General features: G+C 46.6%; 1 protein-coding gene across 11 annotated transcripts in view; it reads left to right on the top strand.

Annotated features, from left to right (window-relative positions):
- Positions 1-27,580, top strand: part of LOC146789154 (uncharacterized) — a 102,936-nt gene that overhangs the window by 37,949 nt on the left and 37,407 nt on the right. For 4 of the 11 annotated variants that reach the window (XM_085630016.1, XM_085630018.1, XM_085630015.1 and 1 more), the window contains exon 3: positions 15,391-16,428. The exons of the other annotated variants lie outside the window; for them this stretch is intronic. In XM_085630016.1, coding sequence (XP_085486142.1) covers positions 15,391-16,383 — 993 coding nt within the window. In that variant the 3' untranslated portion in view covers positions 16,384-16,428. Of the gene's footprint in view, positions 1-15,390; positions 16,429-27,580 lie in introns of those variants that run through there. 11 annotated transcript variants of the gene reach the window in all.

The following is a 27,580-nucleotide window of genomic DNA, read 5'->3' as shown; positions in this document are numbered from 1 at the left end:
GCTGCCGCTTAAACCGCAATAATTCAACACCATGTTTGTATTTCAAGGACTTTAGAAATCATCTTTTATGTTTAGAAGATAAATCTCATTCCCAATAAAGGACAAATGAACCCCATCATGTCTAAAGAACTGGTAGTCTTCTTTTGAAATTTCATTGTGAACTAGCCAATAAATTCTGTTGACAAAAACGCTGCAGTTCTCTATTCACTTTCCTTCGCGCTCTTTCAATCGCTGTAGATCTCTCCGTCCCTTGCCAAATTCTGCATGGCATCAGAGCTGTCGGGACTAGCTGTGATTTGGACCAAGATTTTGAAAAAAGTTCCAAATCTGATATTATCTCTATTAGTAGCCCAAGCCCTGATAACTGGACTAGATTGTTCTCCCCTAAATGGATCAAAACAATTGCAGGCTTGTTCTTAAAAGACAACTCGCTCATAAGAGGTAGAAATTGGCCCCACTTCATGCCACTTTTTCCCCAACAAGAAATAGACACATCTTCAGAACTAAAACATAAATTCCTCCAAAAATGCCTTTTTGCTGCCTGTTTTTGCAGCCCATTTGACAAACGAATGTCCAATTATCCAGACTTGCCGCTGAGACATTGATAAACTTGCCATCAGACCTGCAAAGAAAAAACAATTAACATCTATTTTAAACTTCGTATTCCAAATTTCTAATATAACGCAGACAACAATCTGAGGACCAGCGTCCCAACTTCTTAACGTCACTAATGGGAAATCCCCATCTGGCAGCTTCCAAAGCCGTCCCAATGCGAAAGGAATGTGTACCAAAAATGGCGGGATTCTTCCCAAGCTTCTTTAAATACTTCCGCAAGACTGCTAGGAACTGGGTGGCTTTTAACTGAGATCCGTCTAAATGACTGTAAACAAACTTCGAAGATGCACCTCCTGAAAATAGAAAATCTAACCATGCCTGTTTGGGGCATAAAGGACCACCGATATGTTTTAGAATTACTTTTGAACCTTTCCCTGTTTGGTCTGTTTTTGAGCGTTCAAGAAAAATGTCAATATCTGAATGAACCAGGGATACATTTTGTCTTAAGATCCCCATACATGGCAGTACCCAGTAATTCAGATATCCTAAACGCTCCAAAAAAGAGCCAAATCATGCATAACTTGAACAATTGTGCTTCAAAATCGGAAAAACAAACATCATATAAAATGATTGTTAACTTGTAAAATAACTTTAAAGATATAGGCTCCCTTTTGTACGGCCCTCTCTTTTTTGTTTTTGCCCAGCCCAGCAGAATCTTCCTGCCCATTTCCCCCACTGATGACTCCTATCCCCAAAAGAACTTGCCGTAAAAAGATATTCCAGCCAGCTTCCCAGCGATAGTCGTAGGGGAAATGTTCTTGTCTATATTGAGCATAATAAACTTAACAATGTCTGCTCTGCGGTGACACAACCCTCTGCTATCATGAGCTCTATATAATGCGCCTGAACTTAAAAATTCTAGCCAAGCTCTTCTGTATGCCATTTTTGTGCTTTGTGCTAATGAGCCTTCAATGAGTAGGTGAGCCTTCATGTTGCCAAATCCCATATCCCGCTGGGTACCGGAGTCAGTAGATCCGCTCCGGGCGCCAAACCACGGAGTCTCTCCCACTGAAAACGAGCTGGGGCAGCTGCGATGTTATTCTCAACCCCTGCAATATGTTTTACTTTGAATATTATATTCAACTTTAAACAGTCAAGCATGAATATTTGCAGTAACCTCAACAGTTGTCTGTCCTTGGCTTTCTGACCGTTCAAGATCTACTGCAGTCCTGTTGTCCACATTAAAAAGCACTGTTCTATTTGCCAGCTTATGTCCCCAAACAGTCAGAGCCACTATCGAAGGAAAAAATTCGAGGAAAGCTATGCTTTTCTTCTCAGCAACCCATCTGGCAGGCCATCTTTCTGCACACCACCACCCTTCCCAAAAAATTCCAAAACCATTGGCGCCAGAGGCGTCGGAGAACTGCATATGCCAGCCGAAATCCTCGTCTAGTGACGCCATTAAATTCTTTTAAGAACCATAGCCATACTTCAAAATCTGCCCGCATGCTAGCAGTTATTCTGATCCTATGGTGTGGTAGCTTGATACCAGACATGGAAAAGCCGAGGCGCCTACAAAAGGTTCTGCCTGCCTTTATGACCTTGCAGGCGAAATTGAGATGGCCCAACAACCTTTGAACTTCCCGTAATGTCAGTTTATCTGCATTACTTGCATATTCCAACAATTTAGTTATTTCCAATATTTTCTTTTCAGGGAGTCTAGCTTGCATGCTCGTAGTGTCTATTTCAATGCCCAGATAAGTCAGACAACAGCTGGGGCCCTCTGTTTTGTCTTCTGCCAAAGGAACGCCTATGTCCTGAGCGAATTCCTTAAAATCCTTCAGAGCTATCTCGCAATTTTGTGAGCCAGCCCGTCCCATGAAAAAAAAATCGTCCAGATAATGTGTAACTCCAGTGTGCCCTATTCGAAAAGAGAAACACCACTGTAAAAATGAGCTGAAGGATTCAAACAGCCTGCATGATATCGCACAGCCCATACGAAGGGATTTGTCTACAAAAAAACTTTCCTTCAAAAAATATGGCCAGTAATGAAAAATCAGAAGGGTGTACCGGTAAGAGCCTGAAGGCTGGCTTGATGTCACATTTAGCCAATTCAGAGTTCGTCCCATTGTTTCTTATCATTATCAACGCTGAATCTACCGAAGAAAATTGGTCGTTAACAGAAAGACCCTTAGGCCAGGAAGAATGTTGGATCATCCTATATTCCCCCTCTACCTTCTTAGGCACTACGCCTACCGGTGAGACCATGAGATTGTCTAAAGGCCAAAAATCAAAGGGGCCTGCCATCCTCCCTTCCTTTACCCCTGTCAGCAATTTTCTCTTGATGTGTGGAAATTCGTTTGGCGATTTTAAATCTTGGTCAAACCTACGGCACCTGGGCCCTTGGTAACCCAATTTAAACCCTTCTCTGAAGCCCTATTCTAATATTGTTGCTTCTTGTGTGTCCGGGTAAAATTTTAACCAATTACATAGTTTGTCCAACTTGACCGGAGTAGAAGCCCTTGTGACCAGGCTTGAACACAACACCTCTCCCTCTGTTTGGAAAAACGCCCCCTCCCCAATTTGATTGCTCTCCAAAGCATTGCATAATTGCATGTTTTCCCCCGCACTTTGAGCACTCGTACTTGTATTTACAAGGGTTTCGTGCACAAAATTCTTTATTGAAGTTCTAGCATGCGCCGGATACCATTGTCTGCGGTCTGTTCCAGGAATCCCAAGCCCCCGCCCCCCCCTCCAAGCCCTATCTGGTATTAAAACTAATCTGGCTCTAAACTCCTCGTCATAGTGTAACCAGGTATAACCCCCAAATTCAGAAGCGGCTTTCCGAATTGTGTCCAGATATTTAAAAAGCGACACCGACCTGTCAAGGAATTTTTCGCAGTATATGCTTGCGAAAATAAGCAATGCTGATGTCCATGTATCCATATTGGTTGGCACCCTTGGCCTCTTTGCTAACTCCCATGCCTCTTCCTTTGACCCTTCTTTTGCTTGTATTTCTCTATGTAAAAGTTCAAATGCGTCAAATTCCCCTTTCCAGATTTTTTTCTTTTGTAGCTTTGCTTAAATGTACGCCCAGTGGCATGGACAAACCCATACAAGGTAAATGGTTTATTGATAACGTAGTCTGAAAGTCAGCTGTTTTACTGTTGCTGTCGGAACTTACTGAGACTTTTTTTATTTTGTCATCTACCAACTCACCTTCTGCGTTCATTATCTGTACCCAAACTCTTTCCCCTCTTCCCCCCCCCCCCCCCCTTAAACTTTTTTGGACAAACTGTGCGGGAGCCTCACCTGAGGTTGTGGGAATGCAGTCTGCTCTCTTCTTCAAACCTTTGTCTTGACATCTTGAACTGATTCTGCCCTGATTGTTTTCGTTTTCTCTATCCTGCGGAAAATAAAATCTAGAGACCTTTTTAGTACATCCCCACCCCCCCCCCCCTTCCCCTCATGGATTCTTGCCAGTCTCACTATCGCCCTTTCATCCACAATTTCACCTTCTTCCAATGATTCAATTTCATCGTCTGAGAAATGCAGGTCTACCACCCCGCTATTCCCTAAACTACCACCCCTCATACTACCACTTGGCTGCTCCCCATCCCCTATACCCCTATCATATGTTTTCCAGTTTAAAGCTTTTTTTGTATTTAGCCACTCTTTGTGCGTCCAACGACGTGGGGAATTTCACTTCAATATCCCCCTCCGCATCGCCTCTTATGTTGCAGGACGTTAGACACCTGACCGGACGTTCTTCGCCACCTCTTCTTGTGTCTGGCGGTACTTCGCCCACGTTGTGTTGCAAAACGCTTGAATTTGCAACCATAATATCTCTGTGACCTTTAAGTTTTAATAACCTACTGTCGTCATTTATCTTCTGCGGTATCCACACCCATTGTCCATCCTGTCCGCGCTCCCTGGAATGTGCAGTCTGACTAACAAAATTCCTGTCACGACTGTCCAATAATAAATCATTGTTCTTGTTTACATTTGAAGGACTGGCAAAATTATTCATCTCATGCGTGCTTTTTTGAGGAGATACATATTCCTCGTCATATGCACTGGATGTTTTTTGTCTGAAACATGGAGTCACCTTTTTCACTGGAAATTATAGGAGACAAAACCCTGACAGATGACATTTTATTTAAAAAATTGACATTTTTAAGCTGTTTCTTCCCAAATATGCAAATATCATTTTTTGCCACCAAAACCTGTGGCTCTTGTAAAGCAGGGCTTTGCATTTGCTGACTTTGCCCCCTAGGTGGAGTATTTTCTTTATTTATATGAGCCAGCAGTTCTGTTTTTTTTTTCTTCCTTGTTTTTGTATTTAAATTACCAAAAGGGGCCCTGCGTGTGCGTTGCCTGCCCCGCCCACCTTTTCCCCTGGCAGCCGATGAAACAGGAGGGGAAAGAGACCTTCCGCTTTGGAGCCGGTGAAACTCCTGTCAGCGAATGATTTATGCTGGCAGGTGACGCTGGGGAATCCTCAGTCGATAAACAAGCAGTAACAGCTGCCGATACCCCTCCTGCCACCGGCTTCTTCGGTTTTTCCAGCCCCACCCACGCCTCGGAGAGCACACCGGGGACAAGGAGGTCTTCGCGCCCTGCTGCACATAAGGTGCGCAGCGCTTCCCTCACGGAGGCAGCTGCCTCCATAATTAGCATACAGCACACTAATTATACAAATATAGTAAATTAAATTGCCAAGCGACAAACAAAAAATGTTCTCCCCTACCTTTCCTCACGAAGTTCTAGACCCTCAGGCTCGCGCTAAAACCGCCGACCAATCGGAAGAGCCTGCGAGCCCCTGGGCCATACTACCGCCTGAAGCTACCCGGGGGTGGACAATCTGCGATCGCCACCCCCAGGAGCCCTCATTTTAAGGTGGTATCGAAATGGGTCTCTATCGAGCTCTATTTTGTGCCCTGGCACAGGCGGTCCGTTTTTTTCCCCGAGCGTTATAGAGGAAAGAATCCTTTAAAGAGTCATTTGCTCTATGGATTTCCCTTCTCTTTTTAAAACTCAGGAACAGCAACGTTGTCGGGGTGTCACCAGGGCTTTAAGTAGAAGCTTTTTCAATATTAATACAAGCCATAGTTGCTGCTCATTTATCTTATGCAACTAACAACCATTGACAAAGCCTATAGTGCTGACTTGTTGTAGGTATGATGTTACTTGTTTTATCATATCTGGATGCAATGACAAACCACAAAATACAAGTCGGACGGCACACTATGCTAAGCACAAAGTTTTAGGGGATGTGTTTTAAGCCACGCCCTTAACTGCACTGGCCATGCCACCTTGAGACACCCTCCTACCCCAGTTTTTAGGTCTTGCCTGACCCAGCGCATGCGCTGGTCTGGCGAGACTTATTGAGAGGGCTCCAAAAAGTGCTACCAGGCCAGCCTAGAGTGCGTGTGCGCGGGCGCGCGCGCTGCACTTTACCGCGATTGCTTTCACTTGCACGGCCGCTTGGCATAGCCAATAGATCTTGCTTTTGGGACCTTATAAGTATTTAGTTATGCAACTGTTGCATGGCTAAACACTTGGCGAGACCTATTGGCTATGCCAATGCTTGTTAATTTTTTCCTTTCGGCTCTAAGGTCTTTCAGCATAACAATTATATGAAATGCTCTGGAGCAGGTACGATAATCCTCAAAGCGTTTTATGAGATTCAAGCCTGTGACCAGAGATCAGACAAAACTGACTCCAGCGAGTGTAATAACAATATAACTTACCAAAGACCCATTAATTACAGTGTTTAATCATAACACAGCGACATGTAGGTCTTTATTAAAAAAATCATTTGTGTGCAAGCTTTGGACAAAAAGTAAACTAGTTTGTAGTTGGGAATAACAATGTGTCACTGATATTTCCATAGCCTGGCACCACAGTCATAGTGCATGCACTGGTGGGTGATGACGGGCATCACGGCAGCCACTGAGAGGGAAAAACTGGAAGGTGCAGCATTTCGGTAATCGGAGGTGAAGGATTATGTCCCAAATGGAAATGCCACTAAAGAAGCCTCATTTACAGATGCTCTATATTCCGTTCAGCAAAGTTTTTTTGTTTTTTTTTATTAAAGGTATGCCATGTCAGCTACCAAGTAATGAACCAAGGTTCTTGCACTATGGTTGTTAAATTCACAAAATGGGGCTTCACACTCTGAAATAAAAGAACATGCCCTGCCGTTGTCATAAAAGTTCCTCATCTCAGTTGTATTGAATGAGTACAAAGGTCACTGTTCAACAATTAGCTACAATTCAAGAAAATTGAGTTGGAGGTAAGTACGGTTGTGAGTACTTTTCAGGGTCCGTGCTGGGCACCTAGATCCAGCACTTGTATCTCTCCTAATAGCAGGTGAGTATTTACGTTTTTGTTACTCTGTTGATTTTAGGTGAATATTTTAAAGTTTAGAAACTCCACACTTAGAAAAAATTTCAGAGAAAACCAGTCAATCTTACCCTATGAAAGAAAAGTGAGTTATCGGCTTTTGGGCAAGTACTCGACTGGCAGAGTTAAGTCTGGGTACAGACTCTGGGGTCTCCCAGGGTCAGGTAAGTACTGTTGGTACACCCTCAGCGGCACATTGGCAGCTGGGTGCAGAGGTAGTTGGGCCCAATGTTATCCAATGAGAGGCAGGGGGCCTTCGGTTGGTGGCTGCTGGCAAGCAAGCCACACTGCTGTGGGAGCTGGGCTCCTGGTCACTTGCTCAGGGCAAATGGGGAAGTAGGTTGGAGTAGAAGTTGTACAGCCAGGGGCACTCTGGCGGCTGGGTGCAGGGTGCTTTTCAGCCGTGGGGCGCTCAATGTTATTCAATAGAGATCTTGGAAAGGGAACAAAGGCTGCAGGCTCGGGGACGGAGGATCTTCAGGAGCGACCAACACTTCGAGGGGTAAGTTGGGATCTTGGAGGATAGGTATGCACCCAGGAGTTGGGCACAGGGGGCCGTGGGGTGCCGGGTGCAGCGGTGACTTTTGACGTCAGAAAATCTTACCTCCTGCTGTTTGCAGTTGGAGGGGTCCCTGGTTCTGAGGCTGCAGGCGTCTGGGTTGTCGGGAGGGTCCTTGGGCACTGGATTCCAGGTCACAAACGCCAGGGGGACGTCCTCAGGGTCTTTGTTCACTCAGGCACAGGCTGGGCTCGGCGTGTACAGAGTGCTGGATTTGCGGTACTTGGCTGGCACCAGGGGTATTGTGTTGGAGCAGAACCACTGCTTGTGGGAGTACCAGTCTTGGTTGAGTCTCAAGGTGGTCAGGTCCCCTGGGGTTTTTGAGGTTGCTGACCACTGAAGGCGCCGGAGTTCCACAGGAGCAGGTTCAAGGATAAACAGGCCGCTGGGGCCAAGTCAGTTGATGTCCTTTTGTTAGCAGCTGCGTGGCGGGTCTTCTGGTTTATTGATCTTCTTGCTTGTTTTCGAATCTGGATCTGAGGACGGAAGGTTCAGGGTGCCCCTAAATACTAAATTTAGGGGCGTAAAGGGCAGGGGCCACTGGGTCCCTGCCCTGGGGTGGGTACACGCCATATCCTACCACTCTCCTGTGGGAGGAGGGCAGTGGCCTATTCCTGATTGGGCAGGGCTCCCCATCTTCAAGATGGCGAGAGCCCAGGGACGTGCTTCACCTCGCCTCCCCCACCTAAGGGGTGGGGTTGGCAGAGGCTGGCACACCCCCTTTCCTTCCTTGGGGTTTCCACCCAGTCTTCCCACCAGAGAGGGGGTTGAGAACCAGTAGAGGCCAGTTGCTGGGTACAGCAAGTGGCCTGGAGAAGCTCACAAAGGCGGAATGCCTTTGAATCTTCCCCTGCCCATCCTGGGGGAGGAGACTTCGCACCTCGCCCAGGATGTGCATTGTTGCAGGCTCAGGAGAGCAGATGGCTCTCTTCCCAGGGATCCAGCAACCTGTCTGCTGTGTGGCAGCCTAGGCAGCCCCTCAGACAAGACGTGGATTGTAGGTTAGGTTCAGGGAGCATCTCAAAGATGCCCTCTGTCGTGCAGCTTACAGTAAATCCCACACTGGCATCAGTGTGGGTTTACTGTGCTGAGAAGTTCGATACCAAACTTCTCAGTCTTCAGTGTAGCCATCATGGTACTGTGGAGTTCGGATTGACGACCTCCCAGCACCATATACTCTTAATGGCAGCACTGCACCTACAGTTCCCAGGAATGGACCTGGTACTGTAGGGGCACAGGGCTCATGCGCATGTGCCCACACCTCTGGCATAGGGCACCCAGCTAGAGGGGTGACTGAGGTATGCCAGGGCAGTGTGTTGTGGGCATGGCACACAGGGATGTGTGCCATGTCGACTCTTTGTTTTGTTCTGCACTCAGCCTGCAAAGGCAGTGTGTGTCAGGGTACAGGGCCTCTAAGGGTGGCACAGTAAGTGCTGCTGCCCTTAGGGGCCTTCTCTGGTCACAAGGCCCTGGGCTCCTAGGGTACCGTTTACCGGGGGCTGACAGGTGACCATAGATGCCAATATGGGTTTAGCTGTTACGTAGTTTTAAGGGAAGGAACACAGGCCCTGGGCACCTGATTTGCAGGAGCCCAGGGCACAAGGAAAAGTGCATCCGTTATCGGGGCGGGGGGGTTACTGCAACAGAAACCCACTTTCTTACACAAGGCCCACCAGCTTACCCACAGAGGTTACCCACAGCTTGAGCAACCCCACCATGACCAATAAGGTCAGGGGGCCTAACTTGCTATTTGGCAGGGGGTTAGGCCACCATGTCAAGGATAGGGCTGCCATTAAGGCGAACACCCAGCAGAGGCTGCTGACAGCTGTCGGTGCCCAGAACCACATCTTTAGCTCCTGACTGGCAAGTGAAGGGGCTATCTTGTAGGTCTCTTTGGGTCCTGGCTGTTGGTCTGTTTAGGATGGGGGGTCACTACTCTTTGTAGGGAACACCTTTCCTCCACCCCTTGTTCTGCCAGCTGAGGCGCAACCAACTCAGGCTGGACAGTTGCCTGACTAGTCAGGTCTTGTTGTTGGTTAGGGGGGACTTTACCAGTGCCATTTTTGGGGGTTTTCCCTCACTGGGATAGAATCTCCCTGGCCCTCTGGAACTGTGGCTAACAGTTGCCCACTTTTCCTACCCTGTTTCTTCTTACTCTTTTGGGGCTTAGCTGCACTGACTGCATGTTGAGCACCCACAGGTTGCTTGGGCGAGGCCTGGCACTGGGCCAGCACCTCTTTGGCTCAGATCCACCTCTAAGTGATCATTCCCCAAGAGACAATAGGGGAGGTCTTTACTGACTACCACTTTTCTCCATCTAAGGGATCCAGCTGTGTCTAGGGGCACTATAGTCACAGGCCTAATAGTGACTCCCCCTGGGACAGTCCTTACTCTTCTTGTTTCCCCTGGGACATACTGGTGTGGGCATACCAACCCTTCATGTACCACAGTGTGACTGGCACAGGTATCGCTCAGGGCAGTGGCTGGGTTTCCATCACCATTAGGTGGTGGAAGTGTCTACTCCCCTCTGGGATCTCCAGCTTGCCTCTTGTTCCCACTCCCCAGTTGAAAGCTAGGAGGACTTCCTCATCTGAGGACCTCCCTCCCAAGCTACACTAGTCACCCCTGGAGCTACACTAGGGATCTTGTTGGGTCTCGCCTACGCAGCACGCATGAGCCGCATAGGAGAGACCTAATGCCATCGGCACAGCTATAGGGACAAAGACATGCACGCGTTGCATTGCTTGCAGTGGCAATGCATGCTCGTCTGGTGATTTCCTTGTGGGAGCACGCGGCGCCATATGATCGCACGCTCCTGCAAAGGGAATAGCGCAGGCTCCCCTCCTCCTCCAGCGATCGAGGCGCGCGCTTGTTTTTCCGTGTCAGCCGTGTCCGTATTAACAGACACAGATTAAGGACTATCAGAATCATCGGACTGTTACGGAGGGACAGCATCCTGCATACATGCGCAACAGACCAAGCAAGTTGAAAGAACCAGAAAGGATTTTGTTCCGTGCAACCGATTAGTGCACAACACAGCAGAAATTATCCCCCAAGCCGCCTGTTTTTTACTGCAGCTACACAGCCAATAAAGCAGAAAGCTACACGCTTCATTTTTAGCGTAAAGCACGTTAAAGAGGCAGAACAAAAAATAAGGAACGAATTGGAGATTCAGTCTGTGCTCTACGTTTGTCTATGATTTTTCACTTTGGACTTTTTAAATTGCTTCCAGACATTACGGTGCATAGTGTTACACGGTGGTGCCAGACTGGCTAGTCTGAGAGTCAGTGTGTTGGCTATTTCTGGGCCTGATTTATGGACTGGCAGGCCGGTGTTTACTGAAAATGCAATGGCTTCTTGAGGGACTCATGCAACTTGTGCTGCACTAGTTTAACCCTTTAATAGTGGTTCTATAAGCTAATGAACTAAATGTACAAACTTCTAGCCGAAATATGTGCTTCGAAAGAGGTGGTGACAGGTCATTATGTTTCCTTTCTGTGTTTCTCGCTCTGTTCTGGTAAATACTGCATTTTGTTTTCCAGGGAGTGTTAATTTTTGTTATTTTTTGTGGCCCTCTGAAAGGGGTTCTGATAGTGTTACGACTTGTATTTTATGTAGCGCTTCCTAAAGTTATTTTGAACGAAAATAAGTGTTCCCATTAGTCAAGTCAGTGCATATTATGTGGATCGGATATAGTGATCAATCCCCTTTTTTATATATTTTTAAAAAAAATGTATTTCTTTTTCTGTTACCTGATGGAAAGGTATATCGTTTCTCTAATTTATTTTTGTTAAATATAGATTTAGTACTGCATATTAAATGTTGACTTGCAGCACTAAGAAATTAATACAAACCACCATTAAGACATACGTTCTAATTTAATGCACAGTATGTCTCGGAAGCAGTGAATAGCTTCTGTTATGTCCCTTTCCTATTTTCGCCTCATTGCCTTGTAAATGAAGTTCATATTCCCTGAATTTTGTTGTACTCTGTGTTGCAAATGTCTTGCATCACTAGTAAGAAGCCCAATTTAATCCTAATTCTTGTGTAAGCAATGTCATTAGGCAAACAAAAAAGGCCACAACCCCTTGAAAAGCCTTACAGGAACAATTAATGTAAAGGCTTGTCTAACAGTAAATTGTACTTGAGGGGGCCGGTCCGCTCCGTTCAGAGGGCTTATTCTAGTCTCTGGAAATGGCCATACATGTATTAATAAAGGTTTTATCCTAGTTGCAATTATGAGATTCATACCTTGCGCAGGAGCAGAGGCACTTTCCATGGTGCACTATTTCTTAGGTTGTGCTTGGTTAGAAAGATGTGGATATGCAGTGTAGCCTTTTTGCGTGTGTTTTGGTTTTGTGACCACAGTGTAACATGTAGCTGCAAATGAACAGATTTGGAGCAAAGATGAGCGAGATGCATAAGCTTAGAATGTTTTTAGGTTGAAAGGGCATAGTTTGCAAATGAGAAGTGTTTTGGTGTCCTTGTTAACCCGAGGATTGTTCTTGTAAAGTTGTGCTGAACATGTAGGAGTACTTGATGCATGAAGTGAAATGTACCCCCAGATTCCTGACTTTCATATCTGGGAAACTGAATCTACTTCTTGATTTAATATGTTCCTGGGTCATCTTTGGAGGAACAGCTACGTCTTTTACATCTTACTGAATTTAAGGTGGTCTTGAATGTTTCTAGTCTTTGCCAAGACAGAACTCCATAGTTTGCCGCCTGTGTGGAGAAGGAGGTTTTTTAGGTCTTGCTTGACCCAGCGCTTGCGCTGGTCTGGCGAGACTTTATGCTACCGCCAGCCACAGCTTGCAGTGCATGTGCGCTGGCGCGTGCTTGAGCAGAGGCGCGCGCACCACTTGCGCACATGCACTGCAAGCTGTGGCCGGCGGTAGCATTTTACTTTTGTCCACCCGTGCACTCACCCCCCCCCCCCCCCCCCCCCACCCCCTTTCCAGGACGGTAATTCCGGGCCCAAAACAATCCATAATTATCCTTTCCTTCCGCTGCTTCAAACAGCCCGAAAGCTTTGCTGAGTGAAAAAAGACCGGCCTATGTGATGTTTTTGGATCTCACCATTCAGATGCACCCCCCCCCCCTCCCCCTCCCCACTCACCCACCCCAATCATGCTAATGTGAATTAACTGGTCCTCGTGAGCACTGGTTTAATATAACACATCATTGCCAAATCCGGTAGCGCTCGCTCTATAGCAGTTGGGACGGTTTAAGGATAAAGGGCTGAATGAGCCAAGCTTAGATGCGGATCTATGACCTGCTATGAAGACAGGTCTCTTCCGTGGGTGCATTGGTTTGATGAGCTGTGTTCACCGAAGTGGAAAGGGGGGCCTGCAGCACTCTACTTCATTTGCACCATATTTCTAAACTACGCATACAAAAGTGTTTCACACGCTTTTCACAATAGCAGTCAGCCCTATTGGCTTGACCAGCGCACACTTGCTTCTGTGATACAAGAAATCCATTCTGCTGCTTTCCTTGTGCATACTAATAGAACCTGTAATTGCTTGTATCATTGTTCCCGGCTCCTACCACAGGTATTTTGCGTTGCTGTTATTTTATTGTCAATATTGATGCATATAACTTTTCAGACATTGATTTTGCTGCTGACTGCTTTTCTGGGAAACTCGTCATTGCCTATCACTGTAGGAGAGAGCGAGAGAAAATGTAATGCATTCTAAGCCCTAATCATTATCTGAGCACCAGCCCAGAAATGTCAAATCAAAGAAACAAATGATCCGTCCTTCTTGCCTCTCTTGTTGTAATCTTCTGTGCACGCGTGTGCTTGTTTGGTAATGTTTCAGCGCCACCATGAAAGAAGAAGCTGTACTTTAAATTATCCTAATCCGAATGCTTTAAGTAGACTTTGGCAAGATCGTGAAGGTTTTTTTTTTTCTTTACTGGTGTTTGAGTGAGACTTAGTCCGCGTGTATGCAGGTAGCGATACGGTGTTATTGTTACTTTTTACTGGCTTATAAAGGATTTGACTCCGCTTTTGTTCTGTCTGATGGCTGTTGCTTCGTAGCGGTGCTGTGTCAAAATGCCTACCGCTCCGAACTCCCAGGAACGAATTTATCATATACGCAAATGGTCTTCTAGGAGTAGTATAAAACTTAAAAATACGAAGCCAAGTGTAGCAGAGACCACTTCGATCAGCAAAGACCGGCTTCCCACTCAGTTTGCTTCCGTTATAATAGCCTCTATTACCTTTCACCCGAAAATGAAACGGTGACCTAGTGACAAACTAATTTTAAACTAGGTAATTAGAGCGTACATGGCAGAAAAATAGAGCTTTTGCCAGCATTCAACGACAAACGCATAAATTAAAATGAAAATGTACAAGCATAACTTACCTAAGACATAACCTAAAATAAACTAAACAGTTGAACTTCTGCCTTCTCCACTTATTTCAATATACAAAACTTTTGCTGTAATTACTCTTTACTGCATACAGAAAAAAACGCAATGTAGATTTCCATCAACCAGACTCACTAATTCTTTCGGAAGAATGATTTTATATTGTATATTATGCAACAAAATGGTGTTGCAACTTGGGGGGTGCCTTTTTAGCGATTCCTATATAGATTTACGCCACTCCTTTCTGTTTCCATGCTAACATCAGTGTAAGGCCGGGGTTTGCCTGACTCTATCATGGCCACCTCTTGGGACGTGGTCACTACCCCGGTTTTAGACCGGAACACGCAGGTCTTGTGGACGTTTGTTTCAGTGCATTTTTCGTGCATGTTGCTGTTGTGATTCACGTTGCAGTTCAAAATTTGCATTTTTCTGTTTGGGTTAGTCTTTTCCCTGGGAGACGATGACGTCGGCTTTGGAGAATTGCATCTCCTTGCTATGTTGCCGGTGCTTGTTTTTATGAATTTTATGATATCTGTGTAATGGATTAATCTCATTGAAGTAGTTACCGAGCCAAGACGACTAGCACATACCTACTTTTTCTTATTATGCGGTTTCACCTTTTGGGGTGGGGGTGTTCTACTTGGGGGTGTTCTACATAAGTGCTGGGTTTTACCATAAATACAATCTGGTGTTGCTCGAGTATTGAGATCACGAAATTACTGAGCGTCCTGTCCACTTTGATTCGCGTTCCCAAATGTGTATGACACCTGATTCTATTAGTTTCCTATCTCCCCTGTATTATCGGTTTACTTCCTGTGGGAAGAGGTAATAGTTTCCTTTTTTCCATATTTCCCAAATTATTTATTCTCATTTGTGTTTTGCATCGAGGTTCATTCAACATTCTTTAAAGGAACATGAAGGTCTAACGTATGTTTTAACCAATTAATTAAACTACGGATGAATTAAATGTGTAAGAGCAAAGTTATGCATACGTTTTGTTCAGGAAATGCTATCGCATCAGCACAGAATAAACACATAGGCAAAGTCACTATTTCTAGCTAAACACTTGGAAGGTCCCAAAAGCGAGACCTATTGGCTATGCCAGTGCCTATTTTTAGGACAGCTAGAGTCCTTGGTGTGGTGTCGACTTCTGACAGTTGTAACCCCATATTCTGTTGGGATCCCAATTCTTACCCTGGTTTAGTTTGTGAGGTGTCTTTGGGCCCACCCTCTTGGAAAGGTTTGTGGGGGTGCTACCTGAGACTCCTTACTTTTTTCCTTAAGGGGTTTACTCTTTCTTCTGGGGAGGCTTTGGGACCCCTTTCTTTTGATCACCCATAGTGGATGTCCTAGTTACCCTTGTTCTGACCCAGTGGTCTGCTTTCTTTCCCACTTCTTGGGGAGAAAGTGGACCTAGGTCTACCAGATACTGATGCAACTTTTCATTTGTGCAATTACTTCAAATATGTTCCTTCTCCCATCTTGACCCTCAGATGGCTGCAGCGACCCCCCTGCCGATGACTGACACCGGCCGGGTGCACATGAGGAACCTATTAGAGGAGGCTAGCCAGCGGCTGCTGAGGCGCCTGCAGGGGGACGACTATGACGTGCCGGACTGCGAAGAGGTGCAGTGGTTGGTTGGGCACCTGCAGGAGAGAATCAGCAGCTTGGAGGACCCGCAGGACCTCGGGGAGGTGGCCCGCCTGCTGGCTGACTCCTGCTGCTGCCACCACCCGCTGCCGCCCGAGGTGCTGGAGGCCCTGGCCGGGAGGCTGCTTGGCGCCGCCGCCGCCGACGACTACCTGCCTGTGGTGCGCCTGGTGCGGAAGGTGCAGCTGCGCGAGCAGAGGTTAGCGGCCTGCCTCATGGACGAGGGCGGCCTGAGCCTCTGTCTCTATGAAGAGATCATGCGCCTGCTGCGCCGGCGCTGGCTCCGCCTGCACATCCAGCGCGGCTATCTGGCTGAGCTCAGCGGAGCCGACATCGAGACCGGTGCAGACACGGAAGAACTATCCCCTGCCTCAGGACCAATGGCCGAGACGCACCAAATACCTGTTGCACCAGAAACCATGGGCGAGGCCGGGGAGCACCAAAGAAAGGTGGATAGTGACCCGGAATGGCAGCGCGTGCACCTGGCCATCGGGGACTGGAGCAGCAAGGAAGGCTACTATATAGAAATAAAAACAAACCCCAAGAGCCGGAGAGTGTTGCTGGCGGGCCGCCAGAAGCTAACCTCTATTCTGAGAGCGGGGAACGCCAGCGCCCCGGGGGGCTTCAGCACCTCTTACGAGAACCGGTACTGCTTCCACCTACTCTTTTACTCCGCAGACAAGCTGGGCCAGGGCACTCGGCACCGGGCAGACCTGGACCAGCTCCTGCGGGAGCACAGCACCTTCAAGCTGGCCATAGACTTCTATGAGGAGGCGTGGGGGCTGCCCAAGAGGGAAATAGGGGCCTGCATGCTGGAAGTTGCGCTTCAATTCTAAGGGACGCTTCTGCATTTATAAAATTCTAACTTTACACAAATAAAAAATGTAAACCCATTATGCCGCGTCAACAGACTTGTATTTTCATGTCTACCACAAGCTGTCCTAAATAAAATGCATATTCATTGAGGGTTACACCTAGCTGTATCAAGGTAAAAGCTTACAAAGTGACTACTTTTGTTCCATGTTTCAAGGGCTGTTTGTGAGAAGCTCAATCTTTTTGAACTGTGACAATTGTGTCTAATGTATTTAGTTGCAAATGTTCCTTTTGTGTTGCCTTTGATTGCTTTAGGCTATGTGAACCATCTACAATTGTAGGGAATGCATGAAATAATTTGTTGAGGACTCTATAGACCATGGGTACTCACAAACTTTCTCTGGGGGGGGGGCACATTTACAGTGTGTTTTGTGGCCGAGGACCGCACTGTGGGGGCGGGGTCATTGGGGAAGGGGCGGGGCTGGAGCAACAAAAACAAGTATTGAAAATGCAATAGGTCTCGCCTTTGACTAAGTTAAAGCCGTTTGCTTTACTAATGGTATTATGCAGCAAAGGAAATGACTAACTTAAAGAAAGGCGAGACCTATTGCATTTTCAATGCTTGTTTTTAAGGTGCCCCGGCATATTTTGCATCTCAGTCTAACCTAAACTACAGAAACTCCAAATCAGGTGCATATGTAGAACCGGGGACGTGTTTCACTTGAATTTCCAGAAATAAAAAGTTTTTGCTTAAAGCCTGAAGTAATCGTAATCTTAAACTATAAAACCCTAGTAGGTAGGAAGTCCTGACATTCACTGCCTATCAGTTGAAATGTTTTCATGGTTTTGTTTGTAAAAGCCATGCTGGCCGCAAATGTGTAATAATAACTTTTTAGCAGGGCGGCTCGGTGAGAACTGGATACTTGTCTCCCTGGCAGTGGCATTGCTGTCCTCTGTGTGGGGGAATGCTTTGCCATACACTTCAACAAGAAGCTTTTATAGCCCGACTTGAAAAGAAACCAACGTGACGACGAACCAAAGCCTCCACCCCCTCCTCCTTGCTTTGGGAAGGCCGAGCAAAGCAAACTTCACAGAAAGCTGCTGAAGTGAGTCAGCAAGACACGATGCAAATGTAGAGTAAAACAGTCTCAGGTTTTTGCCTCTCATCCATTGATGATACAACTGATTTCCTGTAAAGGGTGATTCACATGAGGGACAGATGCGTGTCAGTCCCAGCGTTTGAATGAGGAGCACACAGACACGACGGGTTTAATAGAAAACAGAAAAACACATCAACTACAAGTTTGTAAAACTGGGTTATATTTGGAAGGAAGATGTATACTATAATCACCATTGTGTCAGTTTTTTTTCTAGAGCCCCCAGCCTCAACCCATCTTGAATTATTTTAATTCTTTAAAACATTTTACGATTATAAAGTTTAAAAATATCCAATATTACGTGGTCTTTGGTCTTATTTTTTGTTGAAGTTTTAATTAGCGCAAACTCAACCCGAAGATATTGGAGCATTTTACATAAGCACCAGTTGCGTTACAGTCTAACACATTCATTTTTAGGCACAGAGTGATTTGCCCAGAATCACAGGATGCTTAAGTCTCCTGCCAGACTCGAACCCGGTTCACCCAGCTTCAAAGTCGGACGCGTGTTGAAATCCCACCCAACACATAACGTGTCAGCGTGCCCTGCTCCACTTCGTCTAGAACTTCCACTTTGTATTATCGCGCTTTTGAGCTGTGTTATGGTTACTCCGATTTATTTAACGCAATGGTGCGGTTTTCAAGAGTTCTTCCCACTATGTGGTCGTGCACGAGAAGACAAGTGTAGCGAAGTCGGAAACAAAAAGGTTTACGCGCAGAAATCTTTGTTGGGATCTGAAACCCAACACCATGTGCAGATTTTGAATGGTGCACAACAGTGCCCCCACCCCAATAAAAGCGATCGTTAGGATGTAAGAACTGTCGCAGAATCACAGCCGCCTCCCGACCCAAGCACAAAAATAACCGCATTAAATACATAATGTTTAAATTTTGAAAGATGCGCTTCGACTCCTGGGGGGGGTGGGAGCACACCTACTGTTCTCCTTTTAAAAGGAATCTGTGTGATCCCATTGAAACGTAAACCACCCCACACCTGGGAAATGGAAGGTCCTTCTGACTACTTAAAAAGCAAATGGCTTGGATCAAAGGGAGAGGGGACTTTGGGGCTGGAGTACGTGATAACTTCAGAACTGATGGAGAGAGGCAGCTCCTGCTGTGTGCAAAGGCAGCCGGGAGCAGCCCTCCCTGGCAGTCAGCAGAGAGGCCCCCCTAACAAAATAATGCCACATCGAGTGGGATTCTATGAAAATTATGCCCCCCACAACCCTCAGAATGTGATGAGGGTCCCAGAGTCAGTGTTCACCGGACTTTTCTGAATGGGGTCCCAGAATGATCGGGACTCCCACTGCACAGCAGGGGTCTGCGTGACGCCCCTCCACAGACCGCAGACTGTTCGTGCGATGGCAAAGGGACGAGGACTCAAACTTATAGGCACGTTGTCTCCTCCTGAGCGTGCAATGTAAACAACCGATGACGTCAAGGAGGCATCACACTGATGACAAAGAGTGGCAGATTTTGGAAATCAACTGGCCATTCGAGCTCCCCTCAAACATGACACGCTGCTGACAGTGACCAAAACGATACAGGACAGACGTAAACATGTCTCTACCTATACAAGTGAAACGATAAATGTCAATGGGCTTATATATGCAATATAAAGGGGGACTGTCCTTTAAAAAAAATCTCAAGTGTCAGTGTATATAGGATGCTGACACCATAAGAACAGTTATTCTGAGAACTCAGACAGCACCCTATAACAAACATTGAAAATGCAATAGGTCTTGCCTTTGATTAAGTTAAAGCCATTTGCTTTCCTAATGGTATTGTATAGCAAAGCAAATGGCTTTAACTTAATGAAAGGTGAGACCTATTGCATTTTCAATGCTTGTTTCCGCGGGCTACTGGGGAAGAGGTTAATCTGTGACGCCCACTGCCTCCCTTTTCACATGAAATGAAATAAAAAAATCAAGGAACTAGAATACGATACGAGCAGTCACCTGGGATTCTGCCTGTGCCCCGGCACAGTAGTGAACTAATCTCTCTCTTCCGGTGGTGCGTTAAAGTCAGACGGCCAAACAATATCAATATTAAATACTTGAGTGGTATAATGACCAAGCTTCGTGCAGGAGTTTCTGCAGTTTTAAGGTATTTTTGTATATATGAAGGCCAACGTGACCTGTGTACCAGAGCCCTAGAGTAAAATCCTATGTAACACGCGAAAACTGTTTTTCATTTGTGTTGCCTTTCCTGGAAGTATCAAGTGAAACGTCCCTTAGTTTAAAATAAAGCGAAATACATTTGCAAGCAGTTAACATCAGCAAATAGCAATTTATAAATGATGTATAAATATAAAAGGGTCTGTAAATCCGGGCTACAATCTCAAAAGAAACGCAGAGGTCGAGTCTATGCATTAGTTATAACCGCTCCTTAAAAATAAAAATTTTCAAAAAGTTAGCCTTAAACCCACATCAGCGTGCGTGCCTCCAAGCGCTATTTGCATACCCTGACAAATGAGTAACCAAAACTTGAAAAATCATGCTCCCACATTTCATTTACTACTGTTTCGTTTGTTTAAAATAAACGGGACAAGAAGCATTGATAAAATTCACTCTAAGAAAACGAAAAAAACTACATTTAAGCAAAAGTAATATTGTAAACCAGCCCACAGCTACTGACTAAATTGGCATAGTCATTGAGTTTTAACAGTATGAACACATCGCGGGAAATGTAAAAAATGTCCAGCGCCAAAGGAAATGCCGAACAGCAGGCAAAAAAGCATACGTATTAAACTGTTTCCATGACTACGCCGCTGGTCTACTACCATCTGCACCAGAAACCAGCCAAAGGCATGTCTCAGTCTTCAGGAGGCAAAGAACAGGTGTAGAGTCCTCCTCTACCCTAACCTAGAGAAAGGAACGAATATCCACTTTTCTTGTGGTTTCAGTTAGTGAGAAAGGATCCAGTGGAATTCAGGTCAGTATGTGCAATTAATTTCAGCCCCTTCCAAAAAAGTTTAGCTCAAAGGCTTTCGAATACCACCATAACCTTGGGGTTCTGACATCCGTTGCCCAATGCCACAACTATTGACAAGGTCAGTAGGTCTGGCCTTGGCAACAACACATTTTTTCCAAGCATATAGAATAGAAATCAAAATATTAAAGAAAAGGTAAAAAATACTGCTATCTCAGGGGGCATATGCGTTCAGAAAACAAAGAAATAGAAATAAACAAAAGCGGGGTTTGGGCCACAATCAACTCTCCGTTGAATCTGCACTTATGATTGGGCAAAATGCAGTCACTCAGAGTGCAATAGAACAAATGCCTCAAGTGGGCTGATCAACTGTTTTGAAGGAAAGCAAGATGTGAATGACACTAAGACTCACGGGCAGGGCTTTAAGCGGGCCAGGTCTGAGCGCCAGCAATTATTAGGTCTCGTCTGAGACAGCGCTTTAGCGCTGCTCTGGCGAGACTTATAGTAAGCGAGTTTTGGAAGTACAAACAGTGCTTTTCAGGCCTCCAAATACAGTGCATGTGCGCTGGGCGCGCGCACCATTTGGCAGCCTGAAAAGCACTGCCTGATCACTTCCTGGCCCCTTTGATGTCCTCCGTGAGCCGCGCGGCCACTGAGGACATCAAAGGGCACACCATTTGCCACCCCTTTCTTGCTTGTTTATTTACTTTGTCTCTGGTTCCCCTCAGGCATCCAGACTCTACCTCTCTGCGGACTCCGCTAGCCCATTTAAAGCACTGGTTCACAGCTATTCCGCTTCAAGCCTTAAAGGCAGGACAGTGATGCGTTTCGGGTTTCACAGAGGACCGAGAACTGTTGCAGTTGTTTGTTCATTGCTGCTCAGAGGACATCTCTATAACGCCGGTGTGTCAGTCTGCAACCCTGTGGGCGTTGCAAAGATTCCCCGTCATCTAACATTTCAGACCATCTTCTTAACTGTGACATCACTGCTGACGCCACAGTGCCACTCATTATTAGCAGGGGTTGAGGTATTGACTACATCTTAACTAAGCAGCGGGTTTCCGAAGAACGCCACTGTCACCTCAGCAACCAAGTGTTCTGTGCTAGTCATCTTTTTACACATTAATCACAGCTGAGGGCGAGAGTGACATTCTTATTTTAAGGGCGAGTCTGTGTCTTCTGACATCGCTCTGACTGGTACTTTTTGTCAAGACACAAGATGCTTATTTCCTTTATTCGTTGATCTCATCAGGTACCGCTACTTATGCAAAGTGGAAACTGTGGCAGCTAGGTCTAGGTCCCACTCTCTGGGGTTAGCTGTTGGCATTGGGGTGCGATGGGGCCAACTCCTACTGTGTCACTCTTCATGGTATTGAAACAAGCTCATTTAGCACAAAGTTGCAGTTTCAGTGCCTAGACGCGCAAAAGCGGGCACGAAGTGCTTCAGTCTGATGCACGCCTCCATTCCTTCTTTCAATTCCTTGTCCAATGAGCTGGACCGCGCTCCGTCCCACAACATTAATTTTGATTTGTAGGGAGCTGTGCCAACAGAATCTTTGCACCGTGCTCTATTAACCCCCTAATGCAAGACAATATACCGGCGCGTTCCATAGTGCAGTGCAGTGCAGCGCTGCGCAAAGGTAGCACCGCATTGCTGGAGGCCCCATTCATCGATGCACGAGAGCTAAGACGTGATGTTTCCCAACAATTGCCTTCCTATAAATGGATGGAATGAATGAAAGAAAAAAACACGCAAGCACATTGAATGCCAAGCTGATAGCAAACGGGAGTGGACTCCAGCCATCCTTGGCTCAGCTGGCAGTGAAACAAGGTGCCTGCAGCTGGCAGACAGGGCGCGAGGAGTGGAGGCCCTGGTGCATGCGGCTGGCAGGCGGTGGCAAGGGGGTGTGGCTCTCCAACACTCGGTCGGGTGATAATGGGTCTCCTTGCCACCAGGTACGTCTGGATATTAGCTCCCAGCACACATAAATTTGCAGCAATCAGGAACAGTCTGCAGCTCTGGGATGAAAGAGCCCTTTCACATCACTCTTAAAAGCAAATAGTTACTGATGAACTAAGCCACAAATTTGCACAAAAGCTAGAAACCCGCTGCATGAAGCTACGCTTTAACTTTTCTGTGCCACCAATTGTGAATTGTTCATTGCAAAAGAACATATGGGGAGCACGTGGAGGCAATGGTGCCGTCCTGGGTGCTAAGCCAGACAAATATTAATAGACTTGGCTCTTCAAAACAATCTCATTTTTGTTATGCATAATCTAACAACACCAGCTGTCAGGTATGCCTGTCTGCTCTCTCCCGCCTTCCTGCCATATTTCAATTGAACGTTAAAAAGGAAAGAAACACAAGTCTCAGCACGAGCAAGAAATGATTCCTACAAACCTTGCTGTGGGCTAGCGGCCCCCACATGCTAATGCAATAATATGGCATGCAAACACATACACTGCTGCCAGCCGCCTTACACGTTGCAATATACCCAGCAGGAGATAAATAGTAAGGTTTATATTATAAAATGTCTAATAAAACACATACAATTATTGCTTAGATACACTGGGTGCAAGTTTAAAAAACATACACTATATGGTCTACATTTTAATGAAAAATATACTTTACTAAGTGGTAGTAATAATGTCTACAATCTTAGACGCAAATTTTGTTTGTATTTGTCCCTCAATAAACTTTTGCCTTGCACTTTGGCCATTCCAGAGCTCAACTGATAGCGTGCCTAACAATTTAGTACAAAGAATGTAAAGCTTCTTGGCTACTCTGTCTGTGCATTACTGTCTCTGTTTCTCTGTGTAAGCGTCTTTGTATGGCCATCTCTGTTTTAGTGTGTGTGTCTCTGTCTCTGCGTCTGTCTGTGTATTACTGTCTCCATATGTGCTTCACTGTCTTTGTGTTACGTTTCCGTCTCAGTGTGTGCATCACTGTCTCTGTATGTGCATTACTGACTCTCTGTGTACATGACTGTCTTAGCATGTGGATCACTGTCTCTGTTTGCATCTAGTTGTGTTTGTGTATCACTGTTTGTGTGAGCTTCTTTATCTTTGTCTTTTTTAACTGTCTTTGTGTGTGCCCTCTGTCTCTGTTTGTGCTTCCCTGTCGCAGTGTGTGCCTTTCTGTCTCTAGGTGTGTTCGTTTGTCTCTGTGTGTGCGTCACTGTCTCTGTGTGTGCACCATTGTCTTTTTGTGTGCGCCTCTGTCTGTGCGTCTCTGACTCTGTGTAAGTGCCTCTCTCTATGTGTACGTCACTGTCTTTTTGTGTGCATCAGTGTATGTGTGTGCGTTTCTGCCTCTGTGTGTACATCACTGATTCTAGATGTAATTCCAGTCTTCATAATCTTTATTACTTTCCATCCTTTTTTTGTCGATGCCAACTCCTCAATACCCCATACCATTTCTCTTCTTGCACTACTGAACCCTTAACTTTCCTACCCCTTTTTTTGTGCTACCTACCTATAAACAACTAAACACTTAAAAGCATACACTAATAATAATCTCCTTCCCCCAAAGAAACAAAAACGACACTTTTTAACATGTCGAACAATAAAAAGTAATTCTTACTTGCACATAACAACTCCTTTGTTTCACCATGCCAGTCTCACTTGACATGTGCCGACCTTTTTACCCCTACGCCCATTTACTCAAACTAATATAAACATTCTCTATTCTGCACAATAAATGCAAATAATATTTGGCAACAGATATCGACCAAAGCTTTACGACGATACAAAACATATTTCGGTACATTTTGCATGCAATTGCAACTACATAATTTTCATGCACAGTTGCATAACAACAAACTTGCATACCTGCATTAATATCTTACTTACATTACATGCTTCACAGTTTGCAATTTATAAACATTATCTTTGCATTTGGTAAAACTTATTGCTAATGCCTCCAGCTCAACAAGTGTACAATATTCCAGTAGCAAACAACAATAATGTTTTTGCGCCACTTACTATAATACCACTAACAAAATAATCATCCTCAGGAAATAGGTGTATTTTTATAGCATCCATCTACCTAGCTATACGCTGTTAATGGCATATTATTTAATACACAAAAAAAATACACTAAGTCCCACAGCAAGTATTAAAAACAAGCATTTGCAATGCAATGGGTCTCGCATTTACGCGAGTTTGAGCTATTGACATTGCAAATGACAATGCCTTTTATTTTTGTTTTTTTAACCTAAATAAAAGGCATTGTCATTTACAATGCCAATTGCTTAAACTTGTGTAAATGCGAGACCTATTGCATTGCAAATGCTTGTTTTTTGAGGCATCGAAATGTCTCTATTGGGCTCTGTTTTGTAAGGCTGCCCGGGGGGGGGGGGGGTTGCGCAGCGGCCCGCCCCTTCGAGGGCAGCCGCCTTAGTGCCACAAGTAGGCACAGGGGTGGGAGGTCGAGTCCCTGGGCTTGACCTAGGGAGACCCCACTAGCGGCTGTTTCCGGCGAGGGCGGGGGAGGAGACGGGTACATATACTGTCTCCGCCCCCTCCTCGCCCTCTTGTCCTCTCGTTTGCCTTGACGCCGCTTTCGCCCTCGGGGTCTTGCGGCGGGTTTTTCCGGGTTGTTGGTCATCTCTGTTATCCCGGTGAGTGTTGTTGGGATGAGAGCGAGAGCCTTGGTGGAGCATAGAGCTCTTGGATTGCGTGTGGGAGGCCCCGGCTGGGCCGGATTTAGGGCGATGCGACCGGGGCCATCGCACCATGTGCTGGCTTCTTGGGGGCGCCGGGTTTGAAGCTTATTATGCTATGCTGTGTCTCTGTATAGTTGTGGTTTTGACATCGGTGCAGTTCGTGCAGAGGATTAATATGCCTGCCGCAAAGAACGAGTGCCAAATAGATTACAGAGTGCGTATGATGTAAATAGGTCAGCTGGTTACTTCTTTTATTTTGTCAAGAGAGGCATCCTTTGTTGCTTGCAATGCATAGCTTGCAGTACCACGTCGGAGGCTGTTCGCCGGTGACTGTGTTTTGACCGCCCCCCCCCTTACTCCTAGGAAAGGCGGCCAAGAGCGGCCATTGCCGTGGCTGCGGGCTGCCTTGGAGGGGGGGGGTGGACAGCTCCTGGGGTGCAGAGGGCAGCGGCACCTCTCCTCGGGCCAGGGCAGCGGTCGGCGATCTGGGGGCGAGAGGTAGCTCACATCGGGCCGGAGTGTCTTGTTTCCGCAGCCCTCCCCCTCCTCTTGGGTTACGGCCCCTCCCCTTGTTGTCGAGCTGGCTCGGGGGCCTCGGCCCGTGGGGGCCAGATGTTGAGTGCGTGAGTGGGTCAGATGGGTCATGTTGTGGATAGGGGGGTGCTGCGACTGCCATGAGGGTTCCTAACGGCTCTTTGGGTGGGGGCGGGAGCATGGTCGGGACGCTCCTCCCTACGCTTGTCGGCACTGTGGAGTGCCGGTTTCAGGGCCCCTGCCCGCGGGGACTTGATGATGCGTGTTGCGGGGGAGGGGGCGCCCCGTTGCTCCCCTTTCGTTTCTGGTTAATCCGGCGGAGCCGGTAGCAGGGTTCCGGCCAGCATGGGCCGGATGTTGTGTGCTGGGGGGGGGGGGGGGGGGCTGCGAGTGCCGCGAGGCCCGCCGTCACGGCTCCCTCCCTTTCTACTGGCTGTGGCCTAGGGGGCGCACTTTTAGGGAGTGATGGCATGCACTCCTGAGCCTGTACTCACTCCGCTGTGAGTGTGAAACTCACGCATGTCCTGCGTGCCCCGTGGCCTCTCTCAATGGGTGTGTGATGTGATATCTGTCGGGAATGTTGTTTGACATCTTAGCGTGCCCGAATTGTCGTTTGCTAAGGTGTTGTTTTCTTCGGTGTAGATTTTCTTGTATTGTTCCCAATGGGGTGCTATGTGGGTGGGCTGTGGTGGGTACACGCTATTTTGGTGGCTATAGTTGGGACGCGATAGTTGTGTCGGTTGATGTCCCGTCAGGGGTGTTCGGGTTTCGTGCCCTCCCGCCTTCATTGACCAGATGCCCCTGCTCCTTACTGGGGTAGCCTCTGCGCTTTTTAGCAGCATGGCGCTGGTGTGCACTGCTTAAGGGTCGTTCCCATCCCCAACCCCCGGGCATTACGGGACGGACGTGAACGCCTGGCAGGTCTTGATATGCTGCTCACCCATGCTGCTATGCAGCGGTCGCTTGGCAGCCCCAGGCTTTACTAGTTGCATTGCTGATGACGCTGTCTATCGACGCCCACATCTTCCACTCGGTTTGCATTGCAGGAGGTCACTCCACCGCACGCCAGGCTTTCTTTACTCAAAATAGACCTTTTGGAGTATCGGACTGTTTATCCAATCTTGTGGGTACCGTTGGCAGGACAGCCAGGCTACTCAGCATGTGATATGAAGCAAGATAGTGACATTCCTGTGCCTAGGGTGCATGGCGGGGCGCCCTCCTCACTCGATGGAGCATTATGGAAGACGGGGCCACGGACTGGGATCTCACTAGGGCCAACATATTTGTGCGCACATGATTGATTCCGCTTTTTGAGAGGCAGCCTTTTGTACTTACAATTGATGGCTTGAGCTCCTATTATTCAACAGTGTGCTACGGGCGTTCATCTAGAGCTGCATACACACCGCAATGCATTCATTATTAAAACATTGATTTGTGTTGCACAGTTACACAAAGTGTCTGTACGCTGTGAATTATTTAGTGTTGTGGTTTTCGGCTTTTGCAGTGATTGGAATTTGTGTTCTATCGTAAGGGCCGCATCTGCTTTTCTTGGCACAGGCATGTTTACAAGCAGTTGTTTGCTGCAGCACCATGTGCTTGTCTGGTTTGTGTTCCCTACAACCGCCTTTGCCTTGCGAGGTGGGGCAGAGGGTTAATGTGCCTGCTGCAAAGAACGTGTGCCAAGTAGATTACAGAGTGCGTGTGACGTAAGTGGATCAGCAGGTGGCTGTTTTCAGGAGACAAGACATTACAAGGAAAAAGAGAGGAAACTCAAAGTTATTTTTTCAAGAGCGCCAATCGGCGTCATATATTTTTTGGATAGATCAACAGAGCACAACAAGGTATAAAATACTCTGGCAACCCTAGTGAGAAAGTGTACAAAGTGCTCGTGTAAGTGAAACAACGGCGCTAGTGACAACGTGAAAAAAACAACA

This window comes from Triturus cristatus, chromosome 10 (genome assembly GCF_964204655.1).
Source record: "Triturus cristatus chromosome 10, aTriCri1.1, whole genome shotgun sequence".
Classification (NCBI taxonomy): Eukaryota; Metazoa; Chordata; class Amphibia; order Caudata; family Salamandridae; genus Triturus; species Triturus cristatus.
Note: the sequence above shows the minus strand (reverse complement) of the source record. Positions and strands in the feature narration are given on the sequence as shown.